Source organism: Sander lucioperca, chromosome 20 (genome assembly GCF_008315115.2).
Source record: "Sander lucioperca isolate FBNREF2018 chromosome 20, SLUC_FBN_1.2, whole genome shotgun sequence".
In the NCBI taxonomy this organism is placed as follows: domain Eukaryota; kingdom Metazoa; phylum Chordata; class Actinopteri; order Perciformes; family Percidae; genus Sander; species Sander lucioperca.
Genome location: NC_050192.1, coordinates 6,579,705 through 6,597,545, shown reverse-complemented (window position 1 = coordinate 6,597,545; position 17,841 = coordinate 6,579,705). Strand labels below are relative to the sequence as shown.

The 17,841-nt window shown below is 38.7% G+C and overlaps 2 protein-coding genes across 2 annotated transcripts; one reads left to right on the top strand and one right to left on the bottom strand.

The window, feature by feature from the left end:
• Positions 1-51: 51 nt before the first annotated feature.
• Positions 52-9,452, bottom strand: atp6v1e1b (ATPase H+ transporting V1 subunit E1b). The gene is made up of 10 exons (XM_031313522.2): positions 9,284-9,452; positions 9,100-9,160; positions 6,688-6,753; positions 5,634-5,743; positions 5,310-5,376; positions 5,129-5,218; positions 4,016-4,084; positions 3,604-3,698; positions 3,393-3,480; positions 52-781 (listed from the first exon to the last, which is right to left on the bottom strand). The coding sequence occupies exons 2-10, from the start codon at positions 9,130-9,132 to the stop codon at positions 719-721; spliced, it is 681 nt and encodes a 226-aa protein (XP_031169382.1). The 5' UTR covers positions 9,133-9,160; positions 9,284-9,452; the 3' UTR covers positions 52-718.
• On the top strand, positions 9,300-17,801 carry LOC116060155 (neurofilament medium polypeptide-like). The gene is made up of 3 exons (XM_035996377.1): positions 9,300-9,304; positions 11,147-11,171; positions 16,610-17,801. Exons 1-3 carry the CDS (start codon positions 9,300-9,302, stop codon positions 17,519-17,521), a joined length of 942 nt encoding a protein of 313 aa, XP_035852270.1. The 3' UTR covers positions 17,522-17,801.
• The last annotated feature ends 40 nt before the right edge of the window (positions 17,802-17,841 follow it).

Here is a 17,841-nt window from a genome sequence, read left to right as displayed (position 1 = left end):
AATGTTTAAGCCAAAAAGAGAAGTGATACTAATGATTTTTATTTTATTTTGTTTTACATTTCCACAATATAACATCTTCAGTTTTAGACACACAAAAAAAAACCGAACAAAAAACAAAAAAAAACAACCACACATACGTATAATTTAATCTGGAAACCTCATATACATACAGTGCACCCTCTGGAATGATATCACCCACTCGTTTAATTCATGACAGAATAACATACATCAATAAATTTACTCTGTAAGGTCATGTACGGTCTTCAGTTTTGTTCCTAGGATGCTATTCATTATCTCAGTAATTGGTTGGAGCAGATGTCCATTAGCAACACAATGTCCCATGCAACGTATAATAATACGGGGTAGAGGAAAAACCGTGACACGGACCCTGTGTTTGTCATGATCCAATTAGAGGACAACTTGTTAAACAGCCAGCCAATCACCAGATCCTGTCGAACCTGACTAATCAGTGTAAACTGAGACCCTCGAAGGGGAGCAGCCGAGAAAACAACCGTGCAGTACCCACGATGCACATCTGTAACGTTGAGCTGCAGGGTTTATCATGTCCCTTAATGCACAGAAAAAAACAGCAATACATCACACAACAACAATGAGTCTCTTTTGCATCGGAGATTCGTTTCACGGACAGAGGAATGCGTCTTTCATGTGACAAAATAAAAAATAAAAGGAGAGTTTTTCTTTAATACAGCAGAGCTATTTAGTCCAGGAACTTGCGGTTCGGGTTGGCCCCGAAGAGAGACACTCGGATTTCAGGCATCATCTGCAAACACAGAAAAGCATGGCTCATAGACAGGACTGCAACTGAAACGATTGATCTGCCGATTATTTTCTCTATAAATCGTTTGGTCAACACAATATCAAAAAATAGTGAGACACACGTACCACACACACTTTCCTAAAACCTGAGGTGATATTTTACAATTGTTAGTTTTGTATTACCAAAAGTCCAAAACGCTTTTTCTTTAGATCGACTAATTGATTAATCGATTGCTAAATTTCAGTTCTATTTATAAATACAAAACAGCAGAAATATGAGGAAAGTCAAACAAACAAACATTTAGCAGGAGACTAGATTGTTTGTTCAAATTCATTTGACTTTTATTTAACTACGAAAACCTTATTGAAACTACATACGTCTTTTTCAGGAGTGTCCTGGCCAAGAAATGCAAAGACTAACATCATAAAACAGACAACACAAGATCATAATTAAAGAAAATTATTGTAAACTAAATGAAAACAATAAGAATCATATATAAAATATCCTAAAAACAACCTAAGGATCAAAGTTTAAAAACATGAATTAACAGTTATCGTAGCTTCTTTTATTAGTTTTTTTTTAAACTCATATACTGTTATGTTTTATTGTTACTTTTGTGGGTTTTTTTAAAGGATTTCTTTTATTATATAGTGCAGATAGTCAAGAAAGGGGGGAGAGAGAGCAGATGATGCGCAACAAAGCGGGATTCGAACCCAGGCCGCTACCAAGGACTCCGCCTACATCGGGGCACACTCTACCAGGTGAGCAAGAGGTCGCCCCTTTGTGGGTTTTTTTTTAATCATTTTGTTTATACAATGTAAATAAAAATGCTTTATGTAAAAGAGAGCCATCTAAAAGTACCATGCAATAAATGAATGAAAGTGGTGTCACTTTTAATTCCTCACGTAGAAAATGTAAAGTTCGTCTGACGTGAGAGCTACGCTAATTTCATTTTGTCAAAGGTACGTTTGTTAACAACTGCACCCCTCGTTTAAATAGTAATTCAATTCTAGACCAATAAAATCAATTCATGTATTCATTCGACCTTTGTTTAACCAGGAAAGCCTCACTAAGGTTCAAAACAACAACTTTAAAACAAAAAAACAGACAACCCAAAGTATGTCACAAGATCCAATCTAAATTAAAACTTTGTAAAATTATATTTTTAAATTATGTGTATAAAAGATCACAACTTTACAGCTAGCAGCTACATTGTGTAAGAATTTCTCCCATCTAACGGTGAAATTGTATATGACAACCAACTGAATATTACTTTCTAGCCCTTCCCATTCCGAGCGCGTTTCAACTGCTGCGGTGGCCGAACCCGAAATTAGCTCTTAGTATCCCCGTCGTTTACAGGCAGCTGTTCTAGCCACTCCAATATTAACTTTGGTCTTGTTGCTTTGCCTGTCGCATTGTTGTTTTAATTCTCTTTTTCCCCTCCCGGCTGGCATTCGTCACGGTGCCACTGAGTCTAAAAGTGCAAAAGGCGGAGGTACGTCCCTCTTTGGCTAAGGTATTTTAAAGATGGAAGCGGTACATGGCTGCTGTCATTCGAGCGACTCGCCTGTATGTATTCTGAATGATTCTAAATGGCAGATTCTACGCTTACGAGAATAATTTGATTAGTTGGTGGAAGCAATAACACATGAATGAGTACATATTTGTGAAAGAACAAAGGTTTTTTTTGCTAAGAATCAACTCAAAACATTACACAGTGGAGCTTTAAAGACGACCAACTTTTTTTAAACCTTTAATAAATAATAAAAATACACTATCAAACAATACATGAATGAGACTGGCTCATACATATTCATACCTCGAATCATCTTCTCTTTTGATTACTATAGATGCACATTGTTTATACATGAATGCGATTATTGTGGTTTCCACTTTATATAACACAGATATAGTTAAACAAAACTGTATTAAATGTTACTGTAAGTTTGATTCCTTTCTGATTTTACTGTATGTTATGTTTTACTGTTGTTACTTCATGTAAAGCACTTTGTATACCTGCTAGTTGCTGTAAAGCACTAAATAAATACATGTTGATTGATATATAGTGTGTATATAATATGTTTTATGAAGTCATAAATGTTTCTTTTTTCATGAAAACCTACAGTTGTGCTTGCTTGTTCATGCCCTTGTTAGACGGTCTTAATTTAATATACTGCATACGTTCTTGTTGTTACTTTTCTTCTCACTTTTGTTTTCCTTTGATGTTATTTCATTTATTTTTCATTGTCCCTTTTTTGTTTGTGTGTGTTCACTATAAAAGAAAAAAGAGAACTGCCAATACAAGAGATGTAAATAGTTTACATTTTGGGGATTATGAAACATATACAGTAATCTTATTTCTGTCAAATGAGTTTATTTAATTTATGACTGACTGCACTCCTCATTAAAAGGGGAATTCTTTTGAACATGGCAGACAAAATCAACACGTGTGAACATCAAGACCTTTTGAATATGAGATCGATGAAGATTAAAACTAGATAAATAAGGCTACGAATCACACCTAAAGGAGCGTTTATAATGCATGTTTAAACAAGTGTCAAGGATGAAAAGGAAAATTTGAGACTGATAATATGAGCGGCCTCTATTGTCCTACCTGCTGAGCCATGAGGTCCAGTCTGCTCTCCAGGGTGTTGGACACCTTGATCTTCCCGTTACCATTATAGAGCTCAACACCTCCAGAACTGAAGAAGACAAAACACCAACACAAGAGAAATCAAACTGAGAATATGCTCATCCAAGAAGTTTTGGGGGGAGGGGGGGGGGGGGGGTGTCTTTGTAACTTGATCAAATGTGATGCTGCTTACACGTCAGGCTGGATGAAGTTATCCTGGTCGATGCGGACCTCGATGTTCATCTTCACAGCTGCTTTAAATACAGGAATATTCCTCTGGATGGATGCCTGAAAGACAAAGATTCTTACTCGATTCAAAAAGCATCTGCCAAATTATATTTATATACATTTTCACCTGCTTGTATGCACATAATAGTTTGTGAGTGTGTTTAATTTGACCTATGTTTGCTCAGCTTGTTGTCCTTGTTTTGAGCTGTAAGTCTATTTCTATTCTCCTGTAAATTGTTCTTGGAACTGTGTGCATCAATGAGAGTTACTTAAAACTGGAGTAAAGTTCCGTGTGTGTGTAGACATACTTGGCAAATAAAGCCAATTCTGAAATGGATGAATTTTAAATTTGAACATGCACTTGCTAATTTACTCACCTGTACCATCTGCACGTCCTGTTTACGGCAGCGAATGGTCACTTTGGGCTCCAGAAGCTGATAGAATCCCTGATATGAAAGATTATGAAAGGGTTATTGAACCTCAGTTTTATAATCAACCCGGTTTCCTCATACACTGAAGTAAACTTTATTTTATTTGATCGGGACAATGCAATTTAACATATATACATAACAATACAGAGCATGAAACTGATGTGCCGCACAGAGAGTTTATAGCTATTGCTAATTTTCATCTCTTGGGAGAGATAAATAAAGCTTATTTTATGATTGTTTCGCAGTGATTACGTTCTAAAGCACAAATAAATAACCATCAAACACTTCTCAGATGATTTTGTGCAGACTGATATCTCCTACATATTTATTGCAGCAGCTGGACAAGGAAGTAGATTACTCTAGTATCGATTTAAGACGAGGGGAGAACATTTCTTTTATATTGTATTGTGCATGCTGACTTACTGAAATAGCTTACTGGGACACTTGATGGAATTGAGCCATCGTTAAGGTTATCAATTTCAGCTGTGCTTTTCCTACTATTGCTACGTTTACACGTGGCCGGCTATTTTCATAAACGGACATTTCAACCTCTCCGTTTTCAAAAACAAACATTGTGCACACCTGTCAGTTTTCAGAAAAGTGTTCGTTTACACGTACCCGTGTATATATGCCGTAAATGCCGTCAAGAGCATGCCAAACCTGTAAGCGGCAGTGTAACGAGAAGCTCAAGCCCACGTTAGCCAATCAGAATCCCGAAAATGGCAACAACAGCAACGAATCACTTCCTCTCTCTTCTCTTCCTCATTTCCTCGGCTGCCTAAACCTCTGTTTGTCTCAGTTCACATGCAAACGTGCAAACAAAGTTTTCCAAAATCTCCACTCTGGCCGGAGTTTTTAGAAAGACTCGTTTTCAGAGGCAAATTCTCCGTTTGTGTGTAAACGAAGGGCACAAACGAAGGGAAATGTCTCCGTTTTTCAAAATAACCATGTACGTGTAAACCGGGTATATGACAAGTCAAAATGTCTGCTGTGAAAAAGGTCCATCATTGTAAAAGGGGTATTAGGCTGCACTAGGTGTACCTGAGAGTATAAACTAACCTGTAAGATCAATCCGTCCATCAGAGCTGGATACCTGGCTGGGTCTTTTGCGACATTACCAAGCCGCTGGCGGGCCTCATTTAGCATTTCCTGAAGGATTTACAGACCGTATCATTTACACAATCCATCTCTGTGTATAAAATATGACCGTGTGACGACAACATGAGGTACAGCTGCTTACCGAAATCATATCATCCCGGGCTTTCAGCACCTTCAGTCGAGCCTGGTTCATCAGGTTAGACATTTGACTGTTTAAGTAGACAAATAACACACACACACACATTGGGTCTGTTTAGACTTCTAAGTTGGATTATGTTTGTCCATGTGGAAACCCTTGAGACTGTTTGGAGCTAACAAAAGAGTCATTGTAGGACAGAGTGAGTAAATAAAGTCACAGAAACTCTGTGTCACACATACAGTACAGACATGTCTTTGTTCTTAAAAAAAAGACCGGATTAAGGAAGGGAGGACTTGATGTGTCCTGTGATTTCTCGCCATGACTCACATTTTCTTTTGCTGCTCTATCTGCTTCTCTTTCTTCTCGTAGTACTCCATTATCTTCAGCCTCTGAGTTTGGACCAGACGGCCCTTCTCGATGTTGAACTCTTCTTCTGCCTGCAGGAGGAGACACAGTTCACTTAGCAGATGACAGTCATCATCATCATTGCATTTACTCTGCTGCTGGTGGACACTATAATTAAAAGGTCACACTGAAAGGTTTAATTTGTCATAACAAAGACACGCTTTTCACAAAATTTGATGGCAGAATAGAGTTCGAATCAGTGTCATAATACTGTTATTAACTGTCAAAATCTGAAAGGCCTTAATCTTTTAATCTACAATATTGTCAATGGTCAATATTGTTGAAGCCAAAGAACTGATGTCACCTGTAGGTTAAGGAAAATATCAAATTTATCTAATATATCAGGTGTAAGATAATTATATCAAAAGTGTTCAGATTGTGTGAAATCTGCCAATAGGCCTCCTTTACTGTGCTTTTGGTGCCCCTAGTGGTGAGTCTCACACAGGAAATGATGGTGATGGTGAGGACTAATGTATTTTTAAACCTTATACTCTTTAATGTGGAATCAATGCCTATGATTATGTAGGTATATTTTATGATGTTGTGAATCTCTGTTTGGTTGTTTATGCTTATAATGTATTCTTGTTTTGTTATCAGTGACACTACCTGTTTAAATAAAGGATTAAATGAATACTGACACTCAATTCAGGCCTGGTCTGAGAGGGGCACTCTAGAACATTTCAAAATGAAAGGCCATAATTGCTACATCACAGGCCTGATTTTGATCAAATCTGGAGCAAAGTCGCATGTTGATGCTGGCTGTCCTGGCATCGGCCTGCACCAATACTGAAGAATGAGTTTATCCTTGTATTTGCTTTTCCCCCATTTTCTCTCCTCTCATTTCCTGTCATCTCTCTACTGTTCACTCACTAATTAAAGCATAAAATGTCAAAAGAAATACTTTAAAAAGGACTAATTAATCATCCATTCTAGTCACTCTCTACAGCACTGTGTGATTTTACTGCACTGATTTTACCTTTGCATCAATCTCTTCTGCCTTCTCATTGGCCTCCTGTTCAATGAAGGCCATCATGTGCTTGATCTGTAGACAGGAAGAATAAATATTAATGACAAAAAGACTGGGCTCCCTCACAAATGTAGGATTTCCCCCCATTCCCCCCATTTTTAGGGTTTTAAATGCACACAAAGATCCATCATCAAGCATTATTCTTTACTACTGCAAATTACCACCTCCCCTTCTGCCTGACGTTATCACTATGGTGAGGAATGTGTCAGTGGCGGAAGAAGAATTCATATCCTTTACTTAAGTAAAAGTATGAACACCACACTGTGGCAAAACAAGTAAAAGTCCTGCATCCAAAACCTTAAGTACAAGTATGTATAAGCTTTACTTAAAAGTATCAAAAGTCAAATGTTCCCTGTAGTGTTTTCCTATTATTTGCTGCAATAATGTGTATGTTGCACTTTACTGCTGTAGATGTTTAAGGTTGTGCTCATGTTAACTCCTTTATAAACTGTTGGGTAGGTTAATCTAGAGCAATGCATCATATTCCATAAGATCATCATATGTTTGTAGCGTTGCTGTCCTGTGAGAACCATGTGTCTCTAAAACGTCAACTTTTCATGGTGTCAGAAATACAGCCCTGTTTTCAGCTTTGTGACGATGCATTTTCCAGCTGATTCAGGAGGCTTTTTAAATAGTTTATTTATATTAAGAAGTAGGAGAATTTTCTCAACACGTAAAGGAACACTTCTTCAGTTTAAAAAAAATCACCAAATTCAGAGATACGTGGTTTTCATTAGACAGGAAGGGGATGGAAAATAGTAATCTGTAAAGCAGCCATAGCTGTCAGGCAAATGTAGTGGGGTAAAAAAGTACAAATCTTCCTCTGAGATGTAGCAGTGCAAAAGTTGCATGAATTTGTACTTTAAGGGGAACTACGCCATTTTTCAAAAATCATAGGCTACATGTTATTCATATGGTCTAAGACAGTCCAAAAATATTAGTGAACATGAACAACTCTCTCCCAAATAAAAAAAAAAAAACAGAGAGCTAAAACTCAAATTTGTGATGTCATCATCAAGTATAATGTCTGGAACTGCTCCATAGACAATGAATTGGAAAAGACGTTATGAATGACTATATGGGTACATTTTCTGTTACACTACAATAGAATAAAGCTCATTTGGGTATAAAAAAAAGAAAACAAAATATGTGTCCAATGCATTGTCTATTGAGCAGCTCCAGACTTTATACTTTATGACATCACAAGTTTGAGACTAAGCTTTGTTTATGCTCGCGCAAGACTCCGTGGCACGGGCCTCCATCGATACCGTGCGAGATACGAATCATGCACGGAGACGTTTATGCTCAACGCATTTTATTCTCCGAAACGCCAGAGGACAAAATGATCTGCAAATAAGCAAGAAGTAGAGAAGTAGTAGAGAAGACGTAGATAGTGGAAGTAAAAGAAAACATGAGACCGTTTTTTTTAACTTTGACAAAGCGATCTCATGTTTTCCTATAGCCTCCAGCAAAATGCTCTTTCTTTTCCCATGTGTTGGCTCTCTCATATTTAAGGCCATCTGACACCCTGTGGTCTGTACATGAAGAATCATACAGATGTTTGTGCATGCGAACCCGCCGAGTTACAAAAATTCACGAGTAAACGACCACACGCTCAAACAACTTGTGGACTTTCGCGCTGGACACAAAAGGGGCGATGACGTCATTTTTTTGGCATGTGCACCTCCGCCGGGAACACCATGGCGACCATGAACCTACCTTTACTTCTCTGGTTTCTGGCTTTGAGAGAGATTAGCTCATGTTTACAAATATAGATTGGACTTTCATAGGCCATGCTAATAACATATTGGAATTCTTAATTTAAGCGGTGTTCCCCTTTAATTACATGCACTTAGTTACATTCCACCACTGATGAACACCAGACCCAAACATATAACATATGTACAGTTGACTTCTGTAGCTTTACATTCGCCCTTCTGGAGATTATTTCCAGTGTTTCCCATTAAAAAGTCCAGCCAGTGGCTCACTCACTCCCAGTTCCTCATCAGGCCATGGCATGTGCTCATCATGTGATCATATGGAAATATGACCCTCTGCATCTCAGCCATAACTTCCATAACGCAACACTGACATCAAAATGGTATAACTAGCATGTTTTACGTACAAAACTTCCAGTCAAAAACACCCTAAAAAATAGCTTGTTTGTGTTTATTTCGATGCTAACCTAACGTTACTGCAGCTCTCTCAATGTCATTCTTCTCCACACACACACATCACAGCTACTAGAAACATTTCTCAGCGTATTAATAAGACGAACAGCAAAGAAAAAAACTCCTTCAACAGCAACCGAGGAGAAACAGATGAATGGTGACATTTTTGAAGGTTAAATCGGTTCATTACCTGCTTCTGAACATCGGCATCGCTGAGCGCCATGGTTGCAGCTGTCAAAGATCCGCGAGGCCTGCGAGAAGAAATAACAAAATAAAAACCATAAATCAAAACAAGCGAGAAACAAAAGAATCTGTCAATAACAACATGGAGGTTTCAATCCTGCAATAAGAGCTTTAAATCGATGTTTATTTACCCGAAAATCACAGAAGATGAGGTATGAATTAATCGCCGCAGTCGTGACTCGTAAAGATGTCTACGGAGGATCAGCTGATATTCGTCGTCACATGATGTTTACTTCCGGTTGAGTCGAGCAGCCAATCAGGTGCGAGAACAAGAGACGACGTAGAAAACAGGAGAATTTTAATGTAATATTTGTCATTTTTTGGTCTAATTTAATGTATACTGCATATAAATACATGTTTTAAAATGACTAGTTCTAAAACAGTTATATTGCACACATTTGTAATAGTAGTTTTTACAGTGTCTTTTTTTTAAAACATTTTTATTGGCATTTTCTATTATATATTTATGTTCTTGACAGCTTTTTGTTTATTTACTGTTTATTTCCTCTTAATAAGTGTATAGCATGCATCACACACCAATGTAAATTCTTTGTAAATGAAAATCTACCTGGTAATAAAACTTATTCTGATTCTGATATATGTACTAATATACATTCAACTCCAGTTACATAGTATAGTAGTAAGTATACCTCTTGTGTTTCATTATGTCATAGTTTTTTTAAATAATCATTTGCTTTGGTTTGAATGTTGTTGAATGTTTTTTTCATTTCCCTGTAGTTCACTTAGTAACTTAGCTATAGCCTACAAAAAAAGTATCATTTCTTTTGAAATCATTTTAGTCATATATCCGTTTTTATACTTGAGTATGAAAACAAAACGTTCTTTTTTTTAATCTATTTTCTGTTAATTATACATTGTACATTGTTGTGTTATATTTATTCTGGTCCTGAATAAACTGGATTTCATTTTAACTGCATTTATTTTTTACAATTGAAATGCCAAAAGCTTGGAACCTAAAAATAACTAAAGATAATTTCCATTCATTTCATTTGGTGTGAAATGTTCCTATGTAATGGCTATGATATTAAATTATTTTCAATAGTTTATAGTGACCATTGCTCTTTATTTAATAATTTCTAATTTATTTTAACAATTATCTTCATTTAGGAATAGTAGGAGTATTAAAGTATAAGTGTGCAGGACTCTATTATCAAGTACCTGAACATGACAGTTGGTCAAAAAATGGAAAATCTCATGGTAACACGAAGCACATAATATAGGAAATAAAGGGGAATTGAATTGGAAACAAGGGACAAGGAAACAAGGGAATCCCACAGTATTGGGACAGCTATTGAAAAAGAAATGTTTGCATTGTGAAACATTGTGAAATGTTATTTTATTTAGACAGGGATAGTGCACAATTAAACATTAACCTTGTATAAAAAAACAAGAAGAGATGCATTGTTTTCTTTTACTAATTGTTCATGTAAGGTGTCCTTGAGCATCAAGAAAGGCACCCATAAATAAAATGTATTATTATATACTATTGTCCCTGGACATATACACAATATACAGTACATGTTGGTGCTGTGCAAGTGCCATATAACCATATAAAAGCTTCCTGGCATAGTTTCCAGTCTTGTAATCAGGGTTCCAAATTAGCACCATCTACCAGCCAAATGCTGGTAAAATATGCAAGTGGCTGGTAGATTTGCTACATTCACCAGCCAAAAAAACAATGGTACTCTATTGAGTGGCTGGTGAAATTTGAACATTGAATAGCCATTCGGCTGGTGGACGAAAAAGTTAATTTTGAACCCTGCTTGTAATCTTACCAGTAGAGGGAAGTATAACGTGGGAAGTTCAGCTTTAGAAATAGCTCTTCTCCCTATCTGGCATGCTTTTTACACTCGGTGTCACTGGCCCACAGCAGCACACTGTGGACTGACTGATAATGTGCTGTTTGGACAGTGAACATAAAACTCCACACACTTGTTTACCCGAGTGAAACACTCACCCACTGACCTCTGTAGGCCTTTCAGAGACTGTGAACACAGAGTAAAGTCAGATTCTTCACTTTTTATTTACATTATTCATACTCTTTCTCGTTATGAGCATACAGCAAAGTCACTAACTGACTCCTCTCCAGCCAACTGTTATTTAATGGATTTGGGAAGTGGGGTGGGTGAGAGAGAGAGAGAGAGAGAGAGAGAGAGAGAGAGAGAGAGAGAGAGAGAGAGAGATGGGGGGGGAGGGAGGGGGAGAGAGACTTTTGCACAGCTTGTCCATCTTGTCAGTCCTGTGCCAGCTCCAGCATGCATGTCTGCCTATCTGTTGTTTCGTGGCTTCGTGTCTGAATGCAGGTCTCGCTTTGATCTCCAGCATCTGCTTCTCATCTAGCAGCTCGCTCGGCCCCGCACCAAGAGGACACAGGTATGCTATAGGATGTTGTTTTTAATTCACATTGCAGAAATTTGAACCAAATCAGAAGAGAGAAAGATTGTAGACTGGGCCTTGAATCAAGATGTGATCAGATTTTTGTGTGTGTGTGTGTGTGTGTGTGTGTGTGTGTGTGTGTGTGTGTGTGTGTGTGCGCTGTGCTTTGTTAAAAGTGTGTTATCTGTAAACATGTCATTGTTAGATGGGCCACTACAGCTCACTGTGATGTGGTGAAGGGCAAAATCTCACAAGACACAAGACAAGACAAAGAAACTGCCATGAAGAGCTGGCTCGTCTTATCTGAACCAGTTCTCCCACTTTGACATTGAAAGCTGACCTTTAGTCAAATTCTTGTATCTGACAACCCTCTGTCCTCATTACACATTAGCACAGAAAGAGTGCCCTAAATCTGCCTGATCATTTACTTCACCATGAGTCTGTTATTGCTGGGATAGGATCAATGGGAATCCAATTACTCAAGTAGGCCATGTAAGCAACGGAGGATCCCTGGGTAGAAAAGGTTTAATGGTTACTTGGCAGGCAGGGGACACAGACAAGCCGCCACGTATGGAGGGTTTAAAATGTTTGTGTGGCCAACTTTAATGTTTCAGGGATTGAAGTCTGCACAGGTCTACAGGGCACACAGCTTGGACCAGACAACATGGCAGCTAGTTGGTCATTAAATCAGTGACGTCCGTGAGGCGTCTGTTTCCCTCTGCTCACGCTGGAGAAGGTGGAGTGATATATGACAAAGGATTTGAGTCATTAAAAGCATGAGAACATAATATTCAAATCATAAATAATATTTTACAAATCTGAATGCTTAAACACAAACTGGAGCATTAATGAGATGATTTAGTTCTTTAATGCACTGGGTACTGGAAATGTTTATTTAAGACCTAATGAGCCTTTTTTATTGATTTTGTCCAGCTGCTAGACTCAAAGTCAGAAGGTTTTATTGCACAAAAAGTAACCAAGCTGTTGTGTAACAGGCAGGAAGGGGGTTTGCTTCCCCCTGAGAGACAACACATAAGAAATTGTGTTTTAGTCTTGGAATGCATGAGGGCATGTGTTTAAAGCAATAACAGTGAAGCAATAAAAATCTATTCATCTGAGAACATACTTTATATACTAATAGGACCTATTTACATGAAACGTTTAGATGTGGACGGGGGAGCACTATCAACATTGCACCTAAGACTTGGAGTTGAAGTTCTTTAAGGCAAAGCAGAGGAACTAAAGAAGGAAGTTCATATCTAAAAAAAATCAAATATCCAGTCATATCCAGAGAGAATCTAGATCAACGTTTCCCCAATCTTTATTTCTCGTGACCCATTGAAACGATTAAAAATTCCACTCACGACTCCTCCTCACAAGTTATACATTCCTATGAGCTGAGCCATTCAAGCAAAGAGGGATTTTTATCTTCTTATGTTGCAGCATTTCAATTGTTTTTTTAGAGGACCTGACGACGTAAAATTATTTGACAAAAATAAAACCAAAAACAAAAGAAATGTCTAAAAAATTAAACACAATTTTATTGAGCAAAAGTATGTTTTTGTTCTTTTTTGGACTCCTCAGGTTCATCTTGCGACCTCTTGGTGGGTCCCAACCCAGATGTTAATGACACATGCAATTTGTTATGGACCAATTCAGTCAAAATCAGCATACGTACAGCATATTTATTGAATTTCTTGCAGACCTGCATACAAGTATTACCAGCTGTTTTTAAAGATACTTTTATGGCATTTTACCTTTTAATTGGACAAGAATAGTAGAGGTTGAGACAAGGAAACACAGGTAAAGAAAGAAGAAAGCGGGTCGCAACATCCAAAAAAGGTCCCTACCAAATATTTCACCAACGCTGTTAAAGATCCTTGCTTTGACATTTTCCATTACATTTGAATTACTGCAAAAATATAGTGAATGTCTTGTTTTTTTCTAAGAGGTCAGTTCATGTAGATTTAGAATCGACCCTGGCCAGGGACGCCTCGGTCGCATTTTTTTTCTTTTAAAATCATTTTATGCAGACATAAACATTACCTTTGTCGGTTTTCATTTGTAACCACAAACTCTTCAGGAAATTCCACAGCTTATTTCTTCTTTGCAAAATGACATACAGCACTACCCATATTGAATCTAACTGGTAAATCTCATTTTACATTTCACCTCTTGCTGCAGCTACTAATCGTCACTAATTACATCTATTTGTTTTGCTTACAGTTATCAGCAACACCTCTTAGAATTTGGATTCACAACTTAAGGGTGAGTGCAAATGTAACAGATATTCAAACCCTGGGGAGGCTGTTAAAGGATTTGTCCTTGTTAAGAGAGGGCTCTACGCTTACATTTATCTATTTTAGGGGCACAGAGAAAAATTAAGTTTAATGTAGCTCTCTTGAACCATTAGAAATATATCAGTAAACATAGAGTATGGGCAATAAAAGACAAAAAACTTACTTAGCTAGGGGATTACCAAATGATTTTAAAACATAAGATGTAAGAAAAGACAGGGAGGCTTTGCGCTTCTTGAATGCATCCCTTTTCAAACAAAATAAGTCTACTTATTCTTTTTAGGTTTTTGAAATTGCGTTGGGGTTTGATGACATTCTATCCAATCCAGTATCAAAGTATTAATACAATCGATTAGTATTTTTTAGTATTTAATCTGAATTGGCATTCAATTTTTGAAAGTTACTCAAATTATAGTCTTGCTTTGCCAGACCCTCCTCCAAAGCGCGCTGAAGGAGGGTCTGGCTAGTCCACACAACATTTGGGGATGGGAGGAAAATGTGCTCTGGTTTAATGCCATTTCTTTAAACCAATCAGAATCGTCATGGGCGGTGCTAAATTCCGCACAGTGCCGCTGCAAAATAGTCGTGTGAGAGAAAACTCAGATTGGACAGATAGTCTAGCTAGCTGTCTCAATTTACCCTGCAGAGATCTGAGGAGCAGTCAACAATAGTCCTCATAAATCCATCAAATTTAAAATTCCAACACAAAAATAGCGGAAGGTAACGGAAAATACATGCATCTGGCGGAATTTCCTGCAGCACCGGAGAAATCCCGGAAGTGGAATTCGAAGGATATAGACTATATACTCAAAATATAAATAACTAAAACTCAAAACATCCGGTTGAAATCTGAAGGCTGAGATGACAGAAACAGTTTTGAGTGGCAGTTTGAGTCATGTTAAAAACAACTCAAAGCTACAGTGGAAAATGAGAGCTCCATGATGCCTAACCGTAACCTGACTTTCGGGTATGAGCAGTGCTAATAAGAGTGAAGAGTGTCAGAATTGGGAATGGGTATCGTTCGGATTTGATCAATACTACTATTCTTACCTACTTAATCGGTCTGATAGGGCTACTTTATTGATACTCCTATCGGCTACTTTTTATTACTAAAAATAGTTCTTTTATTAATATTATTAAAAGAATCATTTATATTTTGAAATATCTTAACATCACTATATAAACTCAATAATAGCCTCTCTATCTGAACTCACTGATGGGCAGGTACTCAGTCAGAAGGTTTGACAGAGTCTGCTCATTTTGAAGTTCCGGATTCTTACATATTTAGATCCGGTTCCTTTCTAGAACCGGTGTTCAGGGGGGCTCAGAGTGCTCGCACTGTAGAGTCCTGTTAAGAGACGTGTTCTGAAACCAGAGGAAAAAACGAGACAGCTCACACGTTGTGAACGTGATACAACGGTAGACAGTGAAGAGTAAGTGTTGAGAGTATCTATTCTGGGACTGGCATGGGGGTGAATAACTTTCTGCAATCAAAGCTGAGATGTTTTACAAGGGGTGAAGAGGGTCACCTTGAGACTGATTTCATTTATGCAAACAACCATGTGTAAAGTGTTCATCCTTAATCTGGAAAGTGTCTTCATAGAAACTATGATTTTATACAGTTGAGATTAAATGATTATTTCCAAGTTTTTTTTTTAAATTAGTTTTGGTGTTTCAGACATAATGAATAATATGTCACTTCTATTTTATGTTCTGACTCTTATCCGATTCTTACGTCATGGGAAATTACTGAAATAGCTTCCACTCTTAGGTGACAGATGGAGATGCATATAGCGCCTAAACATAGTAAGATATGCAGGTCGAGGCTATAGATAGTCACAGCCGCAGCAATACAGAGCAGCCAGTGAGCAACTTTTTCCAACCACAGCCTCACTGATGTCACTGAGAACACTGACCTGTTGAAAAGCATGTTGCAGATCATTATTTATGAAAGCCTCTATAGGTAGAAATATCTCTGATATTCTGAAGTTTTTGTTTGTCAAGAAATGACACAATCCTGGTGGAAATCTGTGCAGTCTATGTGTTGGGTTGTCTGCCACGGTGTTTTTTTTGATGCTACCACCAAAGTCAGACATTTTCAGATTCTACTCAGAGTGGCTTAAAATGTACACTCAATGTAGTCTTGCATTGCCAGACCTTCCTCCACAGCGCTACGGAGGAGGGTCTGGCTAGTCCACACAGCATTCCGGGATGGTAGAGAAAGTGCTCTCCTTTATTGGCATTTCTTTAAACCAATCACAATCGTCATGGGCGGCGCTAAGCGGCGAGTGGAGCCACAGTGCCGCTGCAAAATAGCCTCAGGAAGGAACTTGTTTTGGTGAACATGTGTACGTTCAAAGGTTGTTTTAGTTGTGCAACAGAAAACTCAGATTGGACAGATAGTCTAGCTAGCTGTCTGGATTTACCCTGCAGAGATCTGAGGAGCAGTTAACAATAGTCCTCATAAATTTACATTAAAATTACAACACAAAGAAAGCGTTAGGTAACGGGACATCGGAAAACTTGGAGCTCATTTTAACTGATTTATATTCCAGATATTTAACAATATATTATATTTTATAAACTGACTGTATGTTTTGTGGTATAAAATCTTAATCTGCAAAGTATAGTAGCTATCAATAGCCTTCAAATAAAAGTGCAATATTTCCCTCTGAAATGTAGCAAGAACTGAGTAGCATAGAATGGAAATACTCCCTTATAGTTGTACTTCCACCTATAAAGTTATCTATGTTGTCTCTGCAGCAGCCAGTCTTCATCCTGGAGGGAAAGGCCCCAGTCGAGTCCAGCAGGGGGGATGGAGGTGGCGGGGAGGCTGGTTCCGTCAGCCCCGGCCCTGCGGCTCTGCCTCTGACCCAGACGGAGAGCCCCGGACCCTGGCAGAGCGAGAGCCTGCTGGCAGAGTCCTGGTCCACGATGGGCGACATGGACCACGAGGACACCAAGAGCCTGGACAGCAATGACGAAGTGGTTCTGGGTGGGGAGGAGAACCACTCTTTCAACTCCGACATGGTCCACCTGGAGCGAGAGGAAGCCGAGTTGCTCGAGGAAGCAGAAAAGGAGGAGGGGGCGAGGAGAACAGAGGAAGAGGAAGAGGAGGACGAAGAGCTGCAGACAAGCATGCTGAGTGTTTTAGGTGGGGAGAGGGAGCTGAGTGAGCTCAGGGAGGAGGAGCAGGAGCTCCATGCCCCAGAAACTGAGGAGCTCCTGGTGTCAGCAGAGGAGCCTTACGTGGAGAAGAAGCCCGCAGAGTTCATGCAGGTGGTTCCCCCGATGGCGCTGCCTCCTCTGCCTATCGTCAGGCTGGATCCCCCCTCTACCACGTCCACCCCAGTCCCTTCAACCACAGCCTCTGAAGCGGAGGAGCTTTTCTCAACTCAGGGGCTCCACCCTCCTTCTATCCTTGCACGGATGGCGGAAGAGCCTTCTTCAGAGAGTCTCGAGCAACTCAAATTCTCACAGATTCCCCTCTCGGATGTTGAGGAACACTCAGCCAAAGCCTCTCAAGAAACACCAGAAAAGCCGGAGCCACCAAAGGCCACTGCTCCCAAGACTCCCAAACCTCTGAGCTCCACTGAGCTGCTGTGTGGAGGTGCTGCTTTAGTTGCTGTTGTGGGAGTAGTGGCATATGGTGCTGTGGCCTACTGCAGAAAGTAGTCTCCTTTAACCCCAAATCACCCTTTCAACACAGGTTTTTAAATCTATTCCAAATGAAAATATTTTACTACACTCTCGGGATTCTGGATTTTACTCTTTGACACTCTTTGTATTGTAGTTATTATAGGACACATACTTTTGATTTTGTGCTACCTCAGCTCACTACAGAGCTTATGGCCTTTGTTTTTCTGTATACAATAGACCTCCAATCTCTAAAATGTAAACCTGGAATGTAAAATCATGTAAAGGGTAGAATTTTAAAGAATCCTGAAACTTGAAATGTTTGGTTGATGTTTCTTTGTGTGACTGTGTCTCTTATT

Bases quoted from the DNA above. Each gene is read 5' to 3' on its own strand.
- atp6v1e1b (XM_031313522.2), bottom strand. From the start codon at position 9,132: ATGGCGCTCAGCGATGCCGATGTTCAGAAGCAG. The intron at 3,699-4,015 runs GTGAGTAAATTA...TTTGTCTTTCAG, and splicing joins AGGACGTGCAGATGGTACAG to GCATCCATCCAGAGGAATAT. The intron at 3,481-3,603 runs GTAAGCAGCATC...TGTCTTCTTCAG, and splicing joins AACTTCATCCAGCCTGACGT to TTCTGGAGGTGTTGAGCTCT.
- LOC116060155 (XM_035996377.1), top strand. The intron at 11,172-16,609 runs GTAAAGTCAGAT...TTGTCTCTGCAG, and splicing joins TCAGAGACTGTGAACACAGA to CAGCCAGTCTTCATCCTGGA.